General features: G+C 33.8%; 1 protein-coding gene and 1 long non-coding RNA gene across 2 annotated transcripts in view; one reads left to right on the top strand and one right to left on the bottom strand.

Annotated features, from left to right (window-relative positions):
- Positions 1-12,046, top strand: part of LOC149485088 (uncharacterized) — a 29,303-nt gene extending 17,257 nt beyond the window's left edge. Inside the window, exons 4-7 of the mRNA XM_089699646.1 lie at positions 4,893-5,031; positions 5,747-5,771; positions 8,569-10,608; positions 12,024-12,046. Of these exons, the coding sequence (XP_089555772.1) occupies positions 4,893-5,031; positions 5,747-5,771; positions 8,569-10,608; positions 12,024-12,046 (2,227 nt within the window). The remainder of the gene's footprint in view (positions 1-4,892; positions 5,032-5,746; positions 5,772-8,568; positions 10,609-12,023) is intronic.
- LOC149485087 (uncharacterized) overlaps positions 1-18,747 on the bottom strand; it is a 200,850-nt gene that overhangs the window by 156,682 nt on the left and 25,421 nt on the right. The gene's annotated exons all lie outside the window — the stretch shown is intronic.

The following is an 18,747-nucleotide window of genomic DNA, read 5'->3' as shown; positions in this document are numbered from 1 at the left end:
CCCTTCGTCGCTCAGGGACTACACTACTGCACATGGGACATGAAATCTAATTAATTACACTTCATTATTATCTAATCGGTTTTCCCCTGTCAGAGTGAACCTTTTGTCGTTCGTTTTCACCAAGAGTAGAACCCAAGACTTCAGTTTATTGATCATGCAGTAAACATCCTTCGAAAGATATATAACACGACTCAACAAAAAAATTTTTGTTCTTTGTCCTAAAGTTTATACTATTATTTTCCAGTTAGTTATGCACAAAAACGAAAAGAAAATACCTTTTTTCGGTATAAAGTTTGCTTTTGTGATAGTTATAATAATAATACTAATTTTTCAATTTTTTCATAAATTTTAATTGATTTTAATATTTTTAAAAAGACCGCGCGGTGAGAGTGGGATATTAACGTTTACACTGTGCCGCTAGATGGCACCCGAGTGATAAACAACCATCAGGTATTATTTACAAGCCCAGAATAACTTAAAATGTCGTCACGAAAGTGCAAATACGATGCTGATGCATTTTGTTTTATATGTGGTCAATTTATTAAAGTTCGAGACGTGAAATATGAACTAAAGACATCTCACGTTCTCTGTGAAGCCTATGAAGCATATTTTGACTGTCCTGTACGGAATCAAGATAAGCCATGGGCTCCACATGTTGCTTGTAGATATTGTAAAAGGTGTTTGGAAGGAAAGGCAAATTCCAATTACAAATTTTAAGGCCATGGGCTGCAGGATGTCATTAAAAGTACATATGCTGCATGCTCATTTGGATAAATTTAAAAACAATATGGGAGCCTATTCCGAAGAGCAAAGAGAACGTTTCCATCAGGACATCATGAATTTTGTACAACGCTATCAAGGCCAATACAATGAAAACATGATGGGCGACTATACTTGGGGTTTATAGAGAGAAAGTAGCTATGAACATAAAAGAAAAAGTAAAAGTGTGCACTTTTAAGTTATTTTCCACTTCTCTGTAAGCTAATTTGATAGTAAAACTTAATAAAAATAATAAACATTTTTATTTCAATAGTTTTATTTTCAATAAAAAATTAAAATCCGAGATTTTTAAAAATTTCCTTCAATCAGTCTTCTAAGCACAAAAGCAAAGTTTTTCATGCCATATATTTTTTTTCCGTCTAATTACGACCTAAACTACGAAATTTAATGCTTTGCAATCAAAGTCAAATTTCATGGTGACCCGTTGTAATGAATTAATATTCAAATAAATTGTAAAATAGCTATGAACTAATTTCAATGCTATTCATCTACGCAAGTCCATTTAATTAGGCACAATACAAATATCAGAATATGTTAACAAAGTTCACATTAATGCGAGTGGAATATTATATTAATATCAAACATTCTAGTTCATGAAAGTTTCGCTTAAGTCATATTAGAGCTTGACGACAAAGCCGTAATTAATTTACACTGAAAGAGCCATTTACGTAGTTGTTCATAAAATGTATGTTACTAAGCCAAGTTACAATTATATATAATATAATTATAGATATGTATAAAGATATAATAACTGAGTTAAGAGTACACCGAAACAATGTTAAAAGTTTTAACGAACTGTCAGCTTATTTCGACATCGGGAAAATTGTTCTACCTAATGAATCAATTTGTATCGTTTTCATTTCGATATAACTCCACAGAATCTTTCCGACGGAAATTCTTTGAATTGTACTAAACGAAATATTACACAATACACATAATATATATAGAACACAAGTACGAATATACCTAATTATATAGATATCTGTAAAGCAAAAAATACTTGAAATGAGACAACATTTTCAATAATAATTATTAGGTCGAGTTCGAATTAATTTTAACAAGATTTACTAGTAATTAATGATTTTGGTAGTTAAAATAATGAGATATGAACTCTTAAGCTGTTATGTAATATTGTACTGCTGTATATCGTAGTAATGTCATAAATAAAATTAATTCACATCTATGTAAGTAGGTAAGATAGAAAGAAGTGGATTAACTTGCGTAATTAATTTATTTAAAACGCACAGCAATTCTCCCAATGTTGTTAAACCAAGGTGCGATCTGTTAAATATAAATAAATATTTTCATATGATACTGAAAAGGATATAAATTCGTTGTTACTGCAAATTATATTTCGTACAATGGAAGTATAAAAGTGTTACTTTACGATGTATCGTGTCGTAATAATAATAACATCGCCCACGGTTGGAATATCTATTGTCTACGTGACAATAGATATTCCACCCGTGCAATCAGTCAACCCGCAGGACACCTTGTGGCGGGGTGTCGGGGAGTAGCGACCCCGCGGGAACCGAGTGCTCCCGGGGGAGGCCCCTGTCTCCATCTCCGGCTCGCCTTCACCGGCCGGTCGGAGTGAAGCCTGACGAGGACAGGACCCCCACCTCTGGCTTGCCTTAACCGGCCGGCCAGAGTGGAGTCGCGAGAGCTTTTAGCTCGAAGGGTGGATGCGAAGCGTAAGTGGCGAGTGGGCACGTGATGCTGGACCCTCAGGGAGCGCGTGATCGTAGTTTAAAGTCCAGGGACGCCTCTCCACCCTTAGCTGCTCACAATATGTTGCCCCCTTGTCGCACTATTGCAGCGACTTATTTCGGGGGCCCATACAGTGAGAGGGCGAGTCACCACCTGCCAACATATTTTTACTTTCTTTTAGTAGAAAGGCAGGTGCCATAGTTTCCCATAGTCCTCAGTACCAGTCCATTAGCATCCCAATCCATAGCCCAATCATTAAATTTCCATACCCTGCAATAGTCCTACATCGGCCGCGGACTGCCCAGGGCTGTATCTCTATAGTGCAGTCATGGGCAGGCTGCGGCTGGTGTCCCACAACACATTAAAATTCTCGAAAGGGCCTCTGCGTGTTGGATCCGTGTCCCCACGTAAGCCTTCCAAAGATCCGGGTACTGTCCTTCTGGTGGTACCCGAGTATTATGGAAATGAGAAACATAATAATAATAATAAATTCTTTATTTCAGAACAATTTAGTCCCATAATTTACATGTATACAATTTTAATAATTTTAATACAATAAAAACATAAAGCCATTACTTAATTATCTCATAATAATTGAGATCCAAGTTTTATACAAACTACTAGTTATATTTCTGTCAGCCAGACTGCGTACAATTTTATTTCTACACTTGTCAACTCTGGACATAAATGTAGCAATCCTGTGTCTCTGGATGGCATTCAAGGAGTTTACTCTAAAGTTGGTATACATCTCCGAAGCGCTGCAAAATTTGTCGAGCCCCATCAAATATCGGAAGATGTTATTGTGCTCTACTCGAATGCCATCGTATGCTTTTTTGGTGTAATTAGTCCAAAGTTGACAAGTATAGAGGGACTGACAGAAAGTCTTAAATAAATGAACTTTAACGGAATTGGATGCCCTACGAAATTTCCGGATGATCATATTGCCGACGACACAGAGGGCACGTCGTTGTCGCTCAATATCGGCATCATCTTTTCTTTTGGATGTAACAATGTGGCCAAGATACTTAAAGCTATCTACTATTTTAATAGGGTGACCGTTAATGCAGATTGGCGGAATGTTATCCGGTCCCTTACCCGATCTGAATATCAACATTTCTGTTTTCTTTACATTATACTGTAGACTATGTGAAAGAGCATATCTTTCACATATGCCAACAAGTTTTCGTAGCCCTTTGATTGAGGGGCTGAGTAGGACCATATCATCAGCATAACTCAAATTATTGACATATCTGCCATCTAGTTTAAGTCCAACTTCAGTCTTACTCAGCTCCACAATCAAATCATTAATATATAAGTTAAACAGATCGGGAGAGGTTACTCCACCCTGTCTAACACCACACGGGAGAATATAGCTGTCGGACAGAGTACTGCCCCACCTAACGCTGTTCGTCTGATTATCATACCAATATGTAAAAAGACCAACAACGTCGGAAGAAACATCACTGCTGCGAACTTTTTTCCATAATATATCATGGTTCAAGGTATCAAAGGCACGACTTAAGTGAAATGTGATCCATAAATATGAAGAGAGCTTTTATCTCTATGTATATTATTTCGTTATCTAAGATCCCATTTTTATGAACAATAGTATTCTTATTTATTTAATTATTTTTATATTACTATTAAATCGTGATTTAAATACTTTTTGTAATCATATTTATCACAGACGCAAAAATCAGTCAAGTAGGTACACATTAATCGTAGCATAGAATTTTAATTAATTACATTAAAATATACGTACTTAAAAACAACAACAACATAAGTAGTAAAAGTAAAGAATCGATGATTTGATAATGTAATAAACGGAATAATACAATTTTATCATTATTCTTCGCATTCTTACGCATTTATTAAAACACTATTACAGTATAACAATGCCACATTTCAAGTAGGTAACTGCAGTAAAAATTTAAAGGGCTAAGACTCTTAAGTAAGTATTGGGGCTTCGTCTGGAGTGTTTATAAAGAAAATAATAAATATACGTTGTTAGTTGTTATGGAAACTAAGAATGGCCTCTGTTTTGAATTGATATAGTTTTGAACGAAAAGTAAAGATTTTTGAAACTTTTTGTAGATATCCCAAATTTTATTTTTTTGGCAGTTTTGTTTATTTAGAATTCAAGAGATTGTTATTGCTTTTTAGTAAAAAAATTATCTCACTTTAATGGTATAATTAAAATTACGTATTTAAGTCATTAGACTACGTACTAGATTGACATGATCTACTATGTAGATCATTCAATTTTTTGAAGGCAATTTAATTAAAAAAAAAATACCATCTATTTAAATAAAAAAGAAATGTTTTTTTTTTCTGAAAATACTGTTCAATATTGCTACAGTAATGTAATAATAACTTTTATTAACACATTGTTTATTTAAAAGGGATATTCGAAGTCCAGAGCGCTTCGAATTGGAGCGGAGACGACGTCGTCGTAGGCGGCGCCATTCCCACTCACACAAACCGAAGAAACACAGGACTTTACTTGTATCTGCTATCGATGAACAGGCTAAAGTTATACATGTAAGTAATAGTGTTTGAAAAGTTTAAAGAATGGGAAAAATTTGATCGTGAGGTGGGAGTTGATGTTGCGTCTTTCACCGTAGCGTGGGGAGGACGCTAGGTCATCTATGATTCCAATTCCCAATTCATGATCGATTTTTTATTTATAAAAAATCTGATATCAACAAAGATTGTAATGTATAACAATAAATAAAAAAGCTGTATGTGTTTACACATGGTTTACACCTACAATTTTACATATATAACAAGAAAATATAGAGCTCAAATGATAATTAGGGTGTAAGCATTGATCATAAACTTGCATGTAATAAAAATTGAGGTCATTCAATATTATTGTGTCCAGCTATCAAGGAATATTATAGGCTAAAAATTATCAAGCTACGACAACAAGGAGCGTAGCAACAACGAATGTGGGAAAAAAAGATCGTTTTATAGAGCTTCCGTTATATGCGCTGCGTAAACGGTTACGTACAGATAATACAGACTCATTTTCTTCCGCTAGTTTGAGTTTAATTTTTGTAAATTTTTGTTTTTTAATTAACATATCCTAATTTGAATATAACATTATACGTATAAGCCTAACCATTTTAATCGGAAAATAAGGGCTCGTAAACGGGAAACCGCTCACATCGAAAAATGTAGAGTTTTCCTTTTTAACTGTAAAATGGAAACGTTAAGATTTTAACTCGTAAAATTTAATGATAGTCTTCTACAGTGTGAGAGAGATTCAACCAAGAGAGGTATGTATTTTACCTTTATTTTGCAAACAAAGTATAGATGGCGCAGAATTGTATTAAGCCAGCGCCCTCTACATTTCCGTTTAGATTCTACAACAGACTGAAAATTTTCAGTTCTAATGCTTTGTAAATAGTGTGGCATATAACTCGGTAGATGGCGTTTTTCCTACATACAAAACTACGACTATCTTTAAATACGTGATTAAAATTCATGACAACTTGAACTTAAGCTCTACTTGAAGATACGAACGACTCTACAGCAAATTCAGTTCATTAAATTTAGGTATTCGAGATTGTTTATTATCAAATTATTTAATTTGTATAAAATAGTTCTCGGCAACAAAATATTTATTTTTATGGTCGCAAAGAAAGTTGCAATCCGTTACTATCTAGGGCTGATTTTTTTCAGTGTAAAGTTGCAATGCAATGACAATGATTAGTAAACATTTTTATTTTATAAAGGAATTGAAATAATGATGAGTTATAATATATTACGTATTATTTTTGTTTCTCGAGATGTTCTATGGTTGGTTAATTAAGTTATTTAATGCTGATATTAATTTTGCTGGTCTTACTAATAAGTAGCAAAATAATTATGCTGCTCCCTTATTATTAAGGAGACTATCTCTTAAGATGGTTTACTACAAAACCTTCATTAGCATTATAATTTTACTCCTTTGTTGTATATGTATAGTCACCCCTAATTATCTTCAGCTCCGAGCTATTGATTAATTGGTTCTTACGTTAATTCACTTGTAATTAAAATATCACGCTTGGTTCAAACAACATTAACTGAATCGATAGTGAATGTAATTATCTAAGGTGGCGAGTATGCACACGTGTATATTAGGTACGTGTAATGAGATTTAAGATAAAGATGATACTACACACAAGATTCATAAAATTATAATATATATCCGATGATGTTTTGACTGATTGACTAATAAATAATATTGGTTTCATAATAAAAGCGCACTAAAATTTTCTCGCATATTTTCCTCTTTCGTCCGAGCTTGCATCGAGGTTAGACGTGTTGCTGTTTTATTCCGCGTTATATTTTTCATCAGTTAAGCGAAAGTAGTTTTTATGTGAACAAGTTGAGCCGTGAAATTGCGCTGCGCTTGAGATCGAACGGCTTGTCGTCGTGCTTACTCATACTCGTCGTGCTGCCTACCGCGCGCCGTGGAGAGTGAAACGGATGCCATAATTGCTATCCCGCTTGTGCTTCGCTTGGAAACGTAGCCGCAAACGCCGTGTGCGGAACAGTCTACGGTTAGTTGAGTACGCTACGTTGATACCCGCTACGAAGCTGCTACGCAATAAACAATTGACGCAAGTATTCGTGTTAAATTTTTTTCCTACGTTGACGGATCGACTACGTGTACACGCCGTAAGCGGTTTCATCTTATCTTTGCATTTTTATCGTATAATAACGTCGCAAATGAGTAATAAGCCATCTCCGAAGTCATTGTCGGCTTCCGACCCAAACATAAATGTCTCGAAAAGGGCTAATACTAAGAGATTGCGCCTCGAAGACCACGCTGAATCGGATAAATTTGAACAATTAAAATGCGAAATAATTGAAAAAAATACTGTCATGATTAAACCTATAAGCACAAGACTTCAGAGCGTCGAAAATAGTCTGCAAGAAATAAAAAAACAAACTACGGAAATAAAAACTACTAATAACGATATAGAAAAATCCCTCTCATTTCTGTCTAGCCAAATGAGTGATTTCGAAACAAAAATTAATAACCTCGAGAAGGAACGAAAAGCCACAAACTTACTAATAGCACAGCTAGAAGATCAGCATGAGAACCTTGAGCGAAACCTTAGGAAAACAAATATTGAGATACGAAATGTCCCGAAGATAAAAAGAGAAAATAAACCTGCAATCCTAAACTCTGTCACTACTCTGCTGAAAAAGATTAATCTCGAAACGGCCATTCCAGATGTCAGGGATGTTTATCGTCTGCCCTCAAAGGAAAATTCTACTACATCTACGATCATCGTGGAGTTCATTAATGCGTTTACAAAGGATAAATTCCTAAAAAGCACAAAACTATATAATAAAGAAAATAAATCTTCCCGATTAAACTCAACGCACCTTAACTTCGAAGGTACAGCTACACCAATATATTTCTCTGAACATCTCACTAAAAAAACTAAGAGGTTGTACTTTCTTGCTAGAGATTTTGCACTGGCTGAAAAATATAACTATTGTTGGATTAATGATGGTCGAATTTTTCTACGCAAAGAGGAAGGCTCCCGGTATACCATTGTTAAAAACGAAGACACTTTTAGTCAACTTCGAGCTTCTTCTAAAAATGAATCCAAAAATCAACTCGGATCTTCTTCCTCCTAGTAATACTGTCACTTTTAAAATATGTCTTTTTTGTTTTATTTCATGTATTTTTATTGCCAAATTATTGTTATTAACTACTACATTCTGTAAATCGATGTACATCACTTATAATACACATTTACAACACACACAAACGTACTTACCTTCCTTTAACAGAAACAATCCTGCTATATTTTTATTATCATATGGAGACTCGCTCTTTTGTAACACATTTTTTTCTTATATCATCATAAATGGCTAATCAAGATGTTTTATTTAACGACATTGACAACACTGAGATTTACTCCAGTTTTAAAACGGATGTTCCCGAACATTGTGTAAAACTGCTAGGCAGTTTGCAATCTCAAATTATTATCCTAACCCAGAATATCAGAAGTATTCAAAAAAACTTTGATAATTTTACTATATTTTTAACGAGGCTTAAATTTTTACCAGATATTATTGTGTTGACTGAATGTAGGCTTAATGAAACTGTTCCTGTAGTACATCTAAATGGTTATAAGTGTCGATATTCCTATAACCATTTAAATCAAAATGATGGTCTAGCAATCCTCTATAAAGAAGAACTCAAAGTAATGATCGAAGAACCACCGTTTGAAGAATCAAATTGTCTGCTTATTCGAGTAAACCTCGAAATTACTATATGCGCTATTTATAGGTCTCCCTCTTATCGCAATATCACCAAATTCTGCCACTCTTTAAATAACATATTACAAAGATGCACCACGCCTACAGGTTTAATAATAGGCGATATGAATATCGATATCGGCACCCACACTCAAGACAGTCGTGCCAGTGATTATCTTGAAGTATCTGAGCATCATGGATTTTATCCTGGTCATCAGCTACCTACCCATGACCGTACATGTCTTGATCATGCTCTCATCAAGACAAACCATTTGACAAGAGTAATCGTATGCGAATCGGGTCTGACTGATCACGATACAGTTTTAGTTGGTATTAGTAAAAATTTTTCCGACGAGCCAGCGCCAGCGCATACCAAAGGGCCCAAATACAAATTAAAAATTGACTTTGACAGCGTTACAAGTGATGTAAAAAATATAGATTGGACCAGACTCTTCAATTGCAAAGACCCCTCAGAAGCATTGGAAGAATTCACAGAAAAAGTAAGTAAAATCATTAAAAACCACTCCGTTAAAGTACCTATCAAAAATTCTAAAAGCATTAAAAAACCCTGGATATCCTTTAACCTCTTAAAATGCATCCGTAAAAGAGATAGACTGCACATAGAAGCAAGGAAAAAGGAAAACAGAGATAATCCTATTATTCAAAAACGCTATAAAGACTACCGAAACTATTGCAATAACACTATACAAAACTTAAAAAACGCATATGAGAGGGGACTTTTAGAAAAATCTGAAGGTAGCAGTAAAAAGACTTGGGATGCAATTAAATATATCTGTAAGTTAAACAATAAAACATCGTCCAATTTTGACATTCTCAGCTCTGACCACAATCCTACGCGGGCTCTGAACAAAGTAAATGATCATTTCGTAAATATTGGTGAACAACTAGCTAAAGAAACGATGAAGCAAATCAATAAAACGGAGACGGAATTAGTTCAATTAGCTGCCAAATTAGATGAATCACATACAAACCCTGTTAAATCATTTTTTATAAACCCTACGAACGAGTCAGAAGTGAGTGACATAATTTCAAATCTGAAGAATGACTCCGCTCCCGGATGGGACGGAATAAATTGCCGTGTTGTCAAACTTGTTAAATCGGATCTTTCTGCACCCATTGCACACATCTGCAATCTCAGCATTTCCACTGGTAAAGTTCCCTCTCATATGAAATTAGCAAATGTTTGCCCAATACACAAAGGTGGAGATACTTCTACTTTAGCGAATTTCCGACCTATATCACTTTTAACGACAGTCTCCAAAATAATGGAAAAGCTAATAAATAAAAGATTGCTTAAATTCCTGGAACAAAATGAAATACTTTCAGTAAATCAGTACGGATTTCGTAATGGCAAGTCAACGGAGGATGCCGTCACAAATCTGGTAGATTTCATAACTATGAGACTTGACGGCGGGGAGAAATGTGTGGGCGTCTTCCTTGATCTTGCCAAAGCTTTTGACACGGTGTCCAGATCCATCCTGCTGCGAAAGTTGGAGTTGTTTGGCATTAGGGGTACTGCACTCGACTGGTTCACGTCATACCTATCCAACCGAGAACAAAAAGTCTGCTTGGGAGAATACCATAGCTCTCCCGCTGCAATAAATTACGGTGTTCCCCAGGGCAGTGTCTTAAGCCCTACCCTCTTTCTTCTCTACGTAAATGGACTCTGTTCACTTAAACTTAACCAGGCAAAGATCTTTGCTTACGCAGATGATACCGCTGTGATTTTTCATGGCAGGTCTTGGAGGGAAGTATATAGCGCTGCAGAAACCGGAATGCAATCTGTTGCCAACTGGCTACACCACAACTTGCTCAGCCTCAATATAGGTAAAACCAAACTTATGAATTTTAACATAAACAATAGGACCAATGCCCCGAAAGAATTATCCCTAACAATACATAGATGTGATAATAACACTACCAACTGCAAATGTACTGCTCTGGAAAATGTTACCTATATAAAGTATCTAGGTGTGATTATCGACAAACACCTTACCTGGAATATACAAACCGATTTAGTAAAGACACGTATCAGAAAATTAACCTACATTTTTAGAAAACTAAGACTAATTGCAGATATCAAAACGATCAAAATGACTTATTATGCACTCTGCCAATCTATCCTAAACTACTGTCTCATTTCTTGGGGTTCCGCCAAAAAATGTCATCTTATAAAAGTTGAGCGCGCGCAAAGAGCAATTCTTAAAATTATCTTTAACAAGATTATTATTAAAAAAACAAAATACCCGACTGCACACTAAATAAAGGGAAATTTAGAAAAAATATTATTATGTCTTTATCCCGTGGGACTTTTAGGATAAAATGTATCCTATGACACTCCCGTAATCAAGACAAATCTAACGATACCTCATACATCAAAACCCATCAAGCCGTTTAGGCTACAGGTGGTCACAAAGGAAAAGACATACATACATACTTACATACACTCGAAAAACATTACCCTCCTTCTTTGGCAGTCGGGTAAAAAGAATCTAAGATATCCAACCAAAGAATTATATCAAGAGGCTGGTATTCTAACGGTGCGTCAGTTATACATATTAGCAGTAATACTAAAATTTCATAAAATAGCTCCAAACACAATTATAACGAACGAGCGCTCTCGAAGAAATCCTACATGGAGGAAACATTGCTGTAATATGTCTTTTGGTAGCAGGGCTTTTATATTCATGGGACCTTACTTATACAACAAAATGAACAAATTACTAAATATCTTTCCTATGACCAAGTTCCGTTGTAAAAAATTTGTTACAAATTGGCTATTTAATCTAAACTACTTAGAAACTGAAAACCTCGTTACCATAATTTCTTGATTAAAATATAAACTTAAACATTTACTGAATATTAAAATAAACATATCCACCCACACACATATACACGTACGCATATACACACACACACACTCTCAATACTTAAAATGGCAATTATTTGTTTAAAATATATATATATACATATTTCTTTTTTTGTTGTTCTGTTATGTAATATGATGAAAGAGATTGAGCCTCACAACACAGGGGATCCTAGTGTGGGGTTCAATGCAACATATGTAACAATATTATGTAAAAATTTTTTGAAACAAATAAAGAAATTTTTATTTATTTATTTTTTATTTAAACGCAGCTTTTGAAATATTTACTTGAGTGAGTTTTATATTTATTTTTTTTATACTTGCTTACTTACAGTATAATAAAACATTTAAGTTAAAATTTAAAACAAAATTTTAGGCCAAAACACAAGCGATTATTAGTGCACAGTCAGAATGAGTTTAACACATTTTACCAACTTTTATTTTATAGATACTTACTTGTAAGTCTCCTAGAAAGTTTCGTGCAGTTACAGGAATTTCGAAGAAACTGATATTGAACATAGTTTTCCAATTTCCGCAAAACGACATATCAGGAATGTTGCGTGACAAGTCACAAGAGGATCAGTCATAACCTAAATCATCATAGCTCCTCCGTTTACAAAGATTTTTTGACTTGAAGACTTTCTGTAATTTATAGGATAGTGTTTTTTTAGTGAATAATTCGTTTAAGCTTATAAAATATGCCTCTGGGTTATGTCGAACTTCCACTGCAAAATAGTGACTTTCATACTAAACTTCTCTGTTTTCCGTCTAGATGCTTTCAGTGTTGGGTTCGCGGGGTTAGAATTCATCTGCTACCAAACAGTCCTGCGTTCACCATTGATTTAATTCTCTGTTCGTGGCGCCATGTTTTATCGAGCTCCTCGTAAATTACGTGTATGTCACCGTAAGATCGTAAAAACCGTTAGATCTCAATCTGTCGACAAATTGTTATCCGTAACATTTGCTTGCAATTTAACGCAAAGATTAGAGATTTGATTCTAATCTAACAGTGTTTACAAATTTATGGTGAAATTTATAAATTTGAATACTAATTAATTTAAATACTAGGTTTTGGATCCGGATGAGCTACCGCGTCGTGCTCGGTACACTATTATGGTGACGGCTTGCTTGCTGCTCTTCCTTTGTCTACTTCTGGTTGGTGTCACGCTTCGGATGGCCCCGCTTATCGACGATATGGGTAAGTATTTTATGAATTATCAGTAATTTGGAAATTGTACGCATAATAATGAATTCGTAAAACATAAGATCATACTTACGATCGATAAAATTTTAAACTAAAACTCCAACTACAATTTACATCTTTTCTTTTAAACACACATTAACATATTACATAATTTTTCTTCGATGAAGAAAATTGCTGGAGTAGAAATTTACTATGTTCTTAAAACTCAGTAGTGGACGTGTACCTAAAGGTAAGTATTTTCGTGAGTTCGGGTATTAAAAGGTAAGGTAAAGGTAAGTAACATTTTTTTAATATCTACTTTGTCGAATTTGAAATAAATTGTTCTTTATATTTTTATATGGTAGATTAAATTAAAGATAATATATCCTACGACTATAGATTGCAAAGCAAAGGTTGCTGTTTGCATAGGTTCTTTACCATGTCTTTAAGTGTTAATTGTTTGTATAACAAAGTAAGTACTTCTTTGAAAAGTTCCTTAAATATTAAATGCACGTCATTTGGACAACACTGACCCACACGCTCTAGTAAAAGTAGCTACGTCACATGAAAGAGTGTTCCTCAAAAGATGTTTACGATTTCTTCCTGAATGGAGTATACACTAGTTATGTGTATATGTCGTAGACATCTGTTTGAATTGGCTATTTGATTGAATGACTAATGCTTTCATTGAATAACTTAAGGACAACTCGTCAAGTTGTTTAATGTAACATTCAACGTGCCTTAACTACATATATTAAAATCCGCTAACTATGCAGTTGGAATTTGAGTGACGCTTGTTAAATTTACGTTCAGCCTAGTAATTCAATTGAATGTCGTCATTCAATGAACGCGCTAGTCATTCAATTAAATAGCAGATTCAACCAGATGACGGCGACATATACAGAATAAGGCTCGCTTAAAGCAATCACTGTTGGGAACTGTCGCTAAAAGCAGCCTAGTTTTCGTGAATGGCTGACACTAAGCCTATGTGACGTTATAAGCTATATGATAAACGAAGGCAGGTATTGCGAGGTATTAAACTAATAATAGTCCGTTGTTTTAATATGGTTTATGAAAAGGTCTGATTTTAAATAATTAAGACCACAATTCATAGTTTATGTTGTTCACAATTCACAGTGTAGTTGAAATATTTAATAGCTGAACGAATCTTCGTTGTATCTAGTTTTAAAGACAATTACATATATAATTTTGTATTTTGTTTTTTATAATATTTATCTGCTGTACCTTCTTTTTAGGTACAATAGATAATTTTCGACCTTTTCTTTCAATGAACATTTCATTATAATATGTAGGCAGGTTCAAAGAACCCACCCACTCTCCAAATGACGACTAGTTACAATTAAATTAAAATTACAGGCGTCGATAAAGGAGTGGGCGGACATGACGAAATAATAGGGTTTCCATTTTTGTCATCATTTCTGTCTCTCTAAAGCAAAAATAAAGGTCACATTTCACGCACAAAATGTCCCTGTTAAATGAAATGTAATTTTAGATTTCCATAATATTTTATACCTTTCCAATCGATATTCAATACAAGGGTAAAATACCGAGTTAGTTCTAAGTTTAAAGATTTCAGAACAGATATTAATAACTTCAATCTAATGAAAGCACAAGTTTCAATATTACCTGCTCTATAATAGAAACACATGTACATATGTATAGAATGGTATTCGTGGCCTTATTTGTTACTATTTAGATTTCCTTTGCACGTTTGCTTTCACATAGAAGATCTTTCTGAGCTTAGTAACCTCCAATCTTATCTTAATATATATATAAATCTCGTGTCACAATGTTTGTCCTCAATGGACTCCTAAACCACTAAACCGATTATAATAAAATTTCTCACACCATGTGCAGTTCGATCCAACTTGAGAGATAGGATAGTTTCAACATGTAGGTACCACGGTCGAAGCCGGGGCGGACCGCTAGTATTTAATATAATTTCAAGTTAAGATTGATGAAGCCAAAATAGAGTTCAGCTGTGTGTGTTCGTTTCTTTTCAAATGTGCTAATGAGACTTCCAATTATTCAAATTTAAATTATTTATCCCCGATTCCTACGTAAGTACTAGCCTTTGAAAACAAAAGTATTATCAAAAGCAACAATTACAATACAATTGCCCATCACAATGTTTGCGATAATTAATGAAGTAAATGAAATATTTTTGTGCGGGTTCATTGAAACTAAAAATAAAAATTGAAACTGTTGTATTATTTCTATAGACGTACATTGCAATGCTAAAAGTGTAAACTAACAGAAAATGCACTGAGAGAATGGCCATTCACAGACGTAATATCATAAAGGGTCCATTATCACTTTGATGGTGAAAATATTGTTTTATGTGAAATGTTATGATTATATTTGATGATATTAGCATTGTATTTGGTCTACCGTGTGTATAAAAATCTTAGGAATGGTCGAAAACGTAATGATTACTTTTAAAATGTTTGACAATAGTCAATATTGTACGTTCAGGTATAGGTCTAGGTACAGGTATTTAGTACCACTTACGGTCTATTTATTGTACGTTCAATAATAACCCTGGAAACAAAAACAATTTGTATAGTTTCTTTATTTATGTTATATCCTAATTGGATTTATGGAAACGAAAGGGATTTTCCAGTTCATAGAATGTAACCTATCTACCTACAAAGACTTAATAAAGTACCGAGACTTTAGATTGTTATATTGTAGAAGATCAAACGAACTTCCCGAGAACTTTCGATCGAAACAAAATTAGTGGTTTAATTTCAAGATATAAAGCCAACAGACACCTCCATAATTTTAATATAAGAGAATCTATCAAAGCGCTGACGTAAGATTATGAATGTCAACACTCCCTTAATTATTCTACCCTTATTACATTTAATTATGATACGACCAATAAACACCGGATAGCTGTAAGCCGTGTACGAGATTAGTACCCACGTAATGTTAGTTATTATTCATATATGAGCTTAAATGTCGGAAAATCAAGTTTATTACATGCTCGTTTATAACTAACCTTATTACAAATGAGATAATTATGGTAAAAACACAGTTGAAAAGGTATGTCAAAATATTATTTCAAAACTGGTAGTTTGGGTTCATTCAGTATTGATTTTGAGTTCTTTGCATTTTATTTCATAAAACGGAATATATGTATCATCAATCTTTTCCTCTGTCTGGCTGTCACGGAGCTACTAACCTCCATTTGTAACCCAACTATGTTAGCATAACATAAACATTGTACCATTTACTCGCCACTAATGCATTGCACTCCGTATTTCACATTTCTATCACTATTTGCTTGACCCGACTTCGTCCAGTGTAGACTAAAACTAAAAAAAACATAGCCTAGGTCATTCAAGATAAGGTTTTCTTCTAGTGATAGAGTTTTCGAAATAAGTCATTAATTTTCGAGTTTATCCAAAGCCATTACGATCACTACGATCAATCATACGATCAAAACTTTCTTCTTTATAATATTACCATACATTAGGTGTAGAATGTAGAGTATTCAGTGATAATTTCAAATAACTAAAGACGTTATTTCAAAGCTTCCGAATTGGTACAAACGGACAAGGTGTAACCTACTTACTAGAGCAGGCTCCAAGGAGATGTTCGTTTGCAAAAATAGCGGACCTAAATCTGACTTCTGATATATATTGTATAGATCCCAGACATCCTATAGACAGATGTTGCCAACCAGTTTTGTGGTCCCCCTCCCCGCACCCCGGTAATTAAATATGGCATACAAAGAAAAAAATAAAAATTTCCAAAACATGCCGTGTGGGGTATCAAATGAAAGAGCTTATTGAGTAGATCACGAATATAGAGCATACTATAACATTTCTTACACTTTCTCTAAGATTTTTTAGAAAATTTACGAAAATGCTCCATTTTTGAGTTAACTTTAAACCACTATAGATTGAAAACTCATGAATATATTTTTTAAATTATTATTTTAAATAATTAACAATAGTCAGATTTAGGTCCGCTATTTTTGCAAACGAACATCTCCTTGGAGCCTGCTCTATACTGAAGGAAACAAAGGACCGAAATATGATGTGCGTCACATTATATCTATACAACTTATAAATTGGCAATGCCGTTGCCAAGCAATGAAAGCAACATAATATATGAAACAATGTTGGAATAGTTACATTGTTTATAATCCAAGAACTATTAGATTGCTATATCTGATCTTTGATTTGTGCTATAAAATAAAATGTATGTAAACAAGCGAAATATTTTATGATTTGTCTGTATGCTTGTTTCGGTAAATATCCAACAAACATGTTAGTCAATTTAAGTACTTTCAAATTGTTAATAGTGGTAAATTTGCTGTGCGGCTAAGGACAATTATAAAATATGCAGTTTTATAATAGAAAAAAATCGAAGTTCGAAGGAATCGAGTTGCTACTCGCTAGTGATATAATCTGATAAAATCTATATACCTACATAAATTGTCGCTTGTAGTCTCTCGTTCAGATATTAATCGAGAATACAAGTGAGACGTAAAACCAATTAAAACCAGCCATAAAAGTGGAGTGTGCAGCAAAGTTATTAAGATGTAAATTAGAATTATACACTTCGATAATAACTGGGGCAAAGAATAGGTAGTATAGATGTGGTATAGATGTATAAGTATCGTATCGATATCGGACTTTATTTCTAAAGTGGGTACTTGAAATCGATGCTTCATTTGTGTAACTAAGGGATTATTACATAAGCCTCCAAACGTCTCCGTGATATTTATTTTTTTGCTTTACGCTTTACGTGTGTCTAAAGTTGGCTGTACCAATATGAATAAAGCTTATTTTTATATACGCATTTTTTATAATAGGTTACATCATTCTTTCGTTCGTATTCAGATATTTATTTACTTATAAGCTACTATTCATAAATCAGTATTATGGGGATATCTATAAAATATTTCACATTTAGCCGTGGCGTCATTCTTTTTTTGACCATCGATTCTATATTTTAAATAAATAAATATTTCAGGACAATTTTCACACACGGCACAATCTGATCCCATACTAAGCTTTCGCTTGTGTTATGGAAACCAGATGACTGATAAACATACATATATAATTTTTAAATAAATACTTATATAGATAATTAATATATATTATAATTAATATATATATATATATATATATATATATATATATACTAGCGGCCCGCCCCGGCTTCACCCGTGGTACATATGAAAAATAGATGTTGGCCGATTCTCAGACTTACCCGATATGCACAGAAAATTTCATGAGAATCCACCCGTTTCGGAGGAGTATGCAGACTAACATTGTGACACGAGAATTTTATATATAAGAAGAAGAAGAAGATATATGTCATATAATGTCGTGTTTTATTGACGTCCTTCCCCCTTTTAATGCGTTCTTTATATTATATGGCTACTTGTATCTCATGATGATTAATTTTATACATATACATCCACCTTCCTCTGAAAAAGGTTGTCTTTACTGGATACACATTTAATCCCATTTGGAACTTCCTAATTTCAGGGGTCGTTAGACTTTGTGCAAAAATTTTCGAACTCAAACATTCATAGCGCTTTCTTTTACGTCCCTGATGTAGTTTTGTATTATCGTAACATTTATCGTAGTGAAAATAAGAAATATATACTTGTACTATTTAATTTCTTGAAAGTAATTAATTATTTAAGAGCACCCACTCCTTTACCGAATGACTCGTGCCATAAACTTTTACACATTTAATAGTAGACGATGTGTTAACGTTTTCCACTTAAAAGCTCAAGTGTATTAAAAAAAGTTTATGTGTTCAACAAGTAAACGGTAATCCTTACATCAACGATTGGCACACATACAGAAATATTTATCGATTCATATTAAAATAGAGCAACAGAAGTGACATTGACTGTTATATGTTA

This window comes from Colias philodice, chromosome 10, assembly GCF_061535455.1.
Source record: "Colias philodice isolate Cphi_HAF_F1 chromosome 10, ilColPhil1 Martin Lab GWU primary, whole genome shotgun sequence".
Classification (NCBI taxonomy): Eukaryota; Metazoa; Arthropoda; class Insecta; order Lepidoptera; family Pieridae; genus Colias; species Colias philodice.
This window is presented reverse-complemented; position numbering and strand designations above follow the sequence as displayed.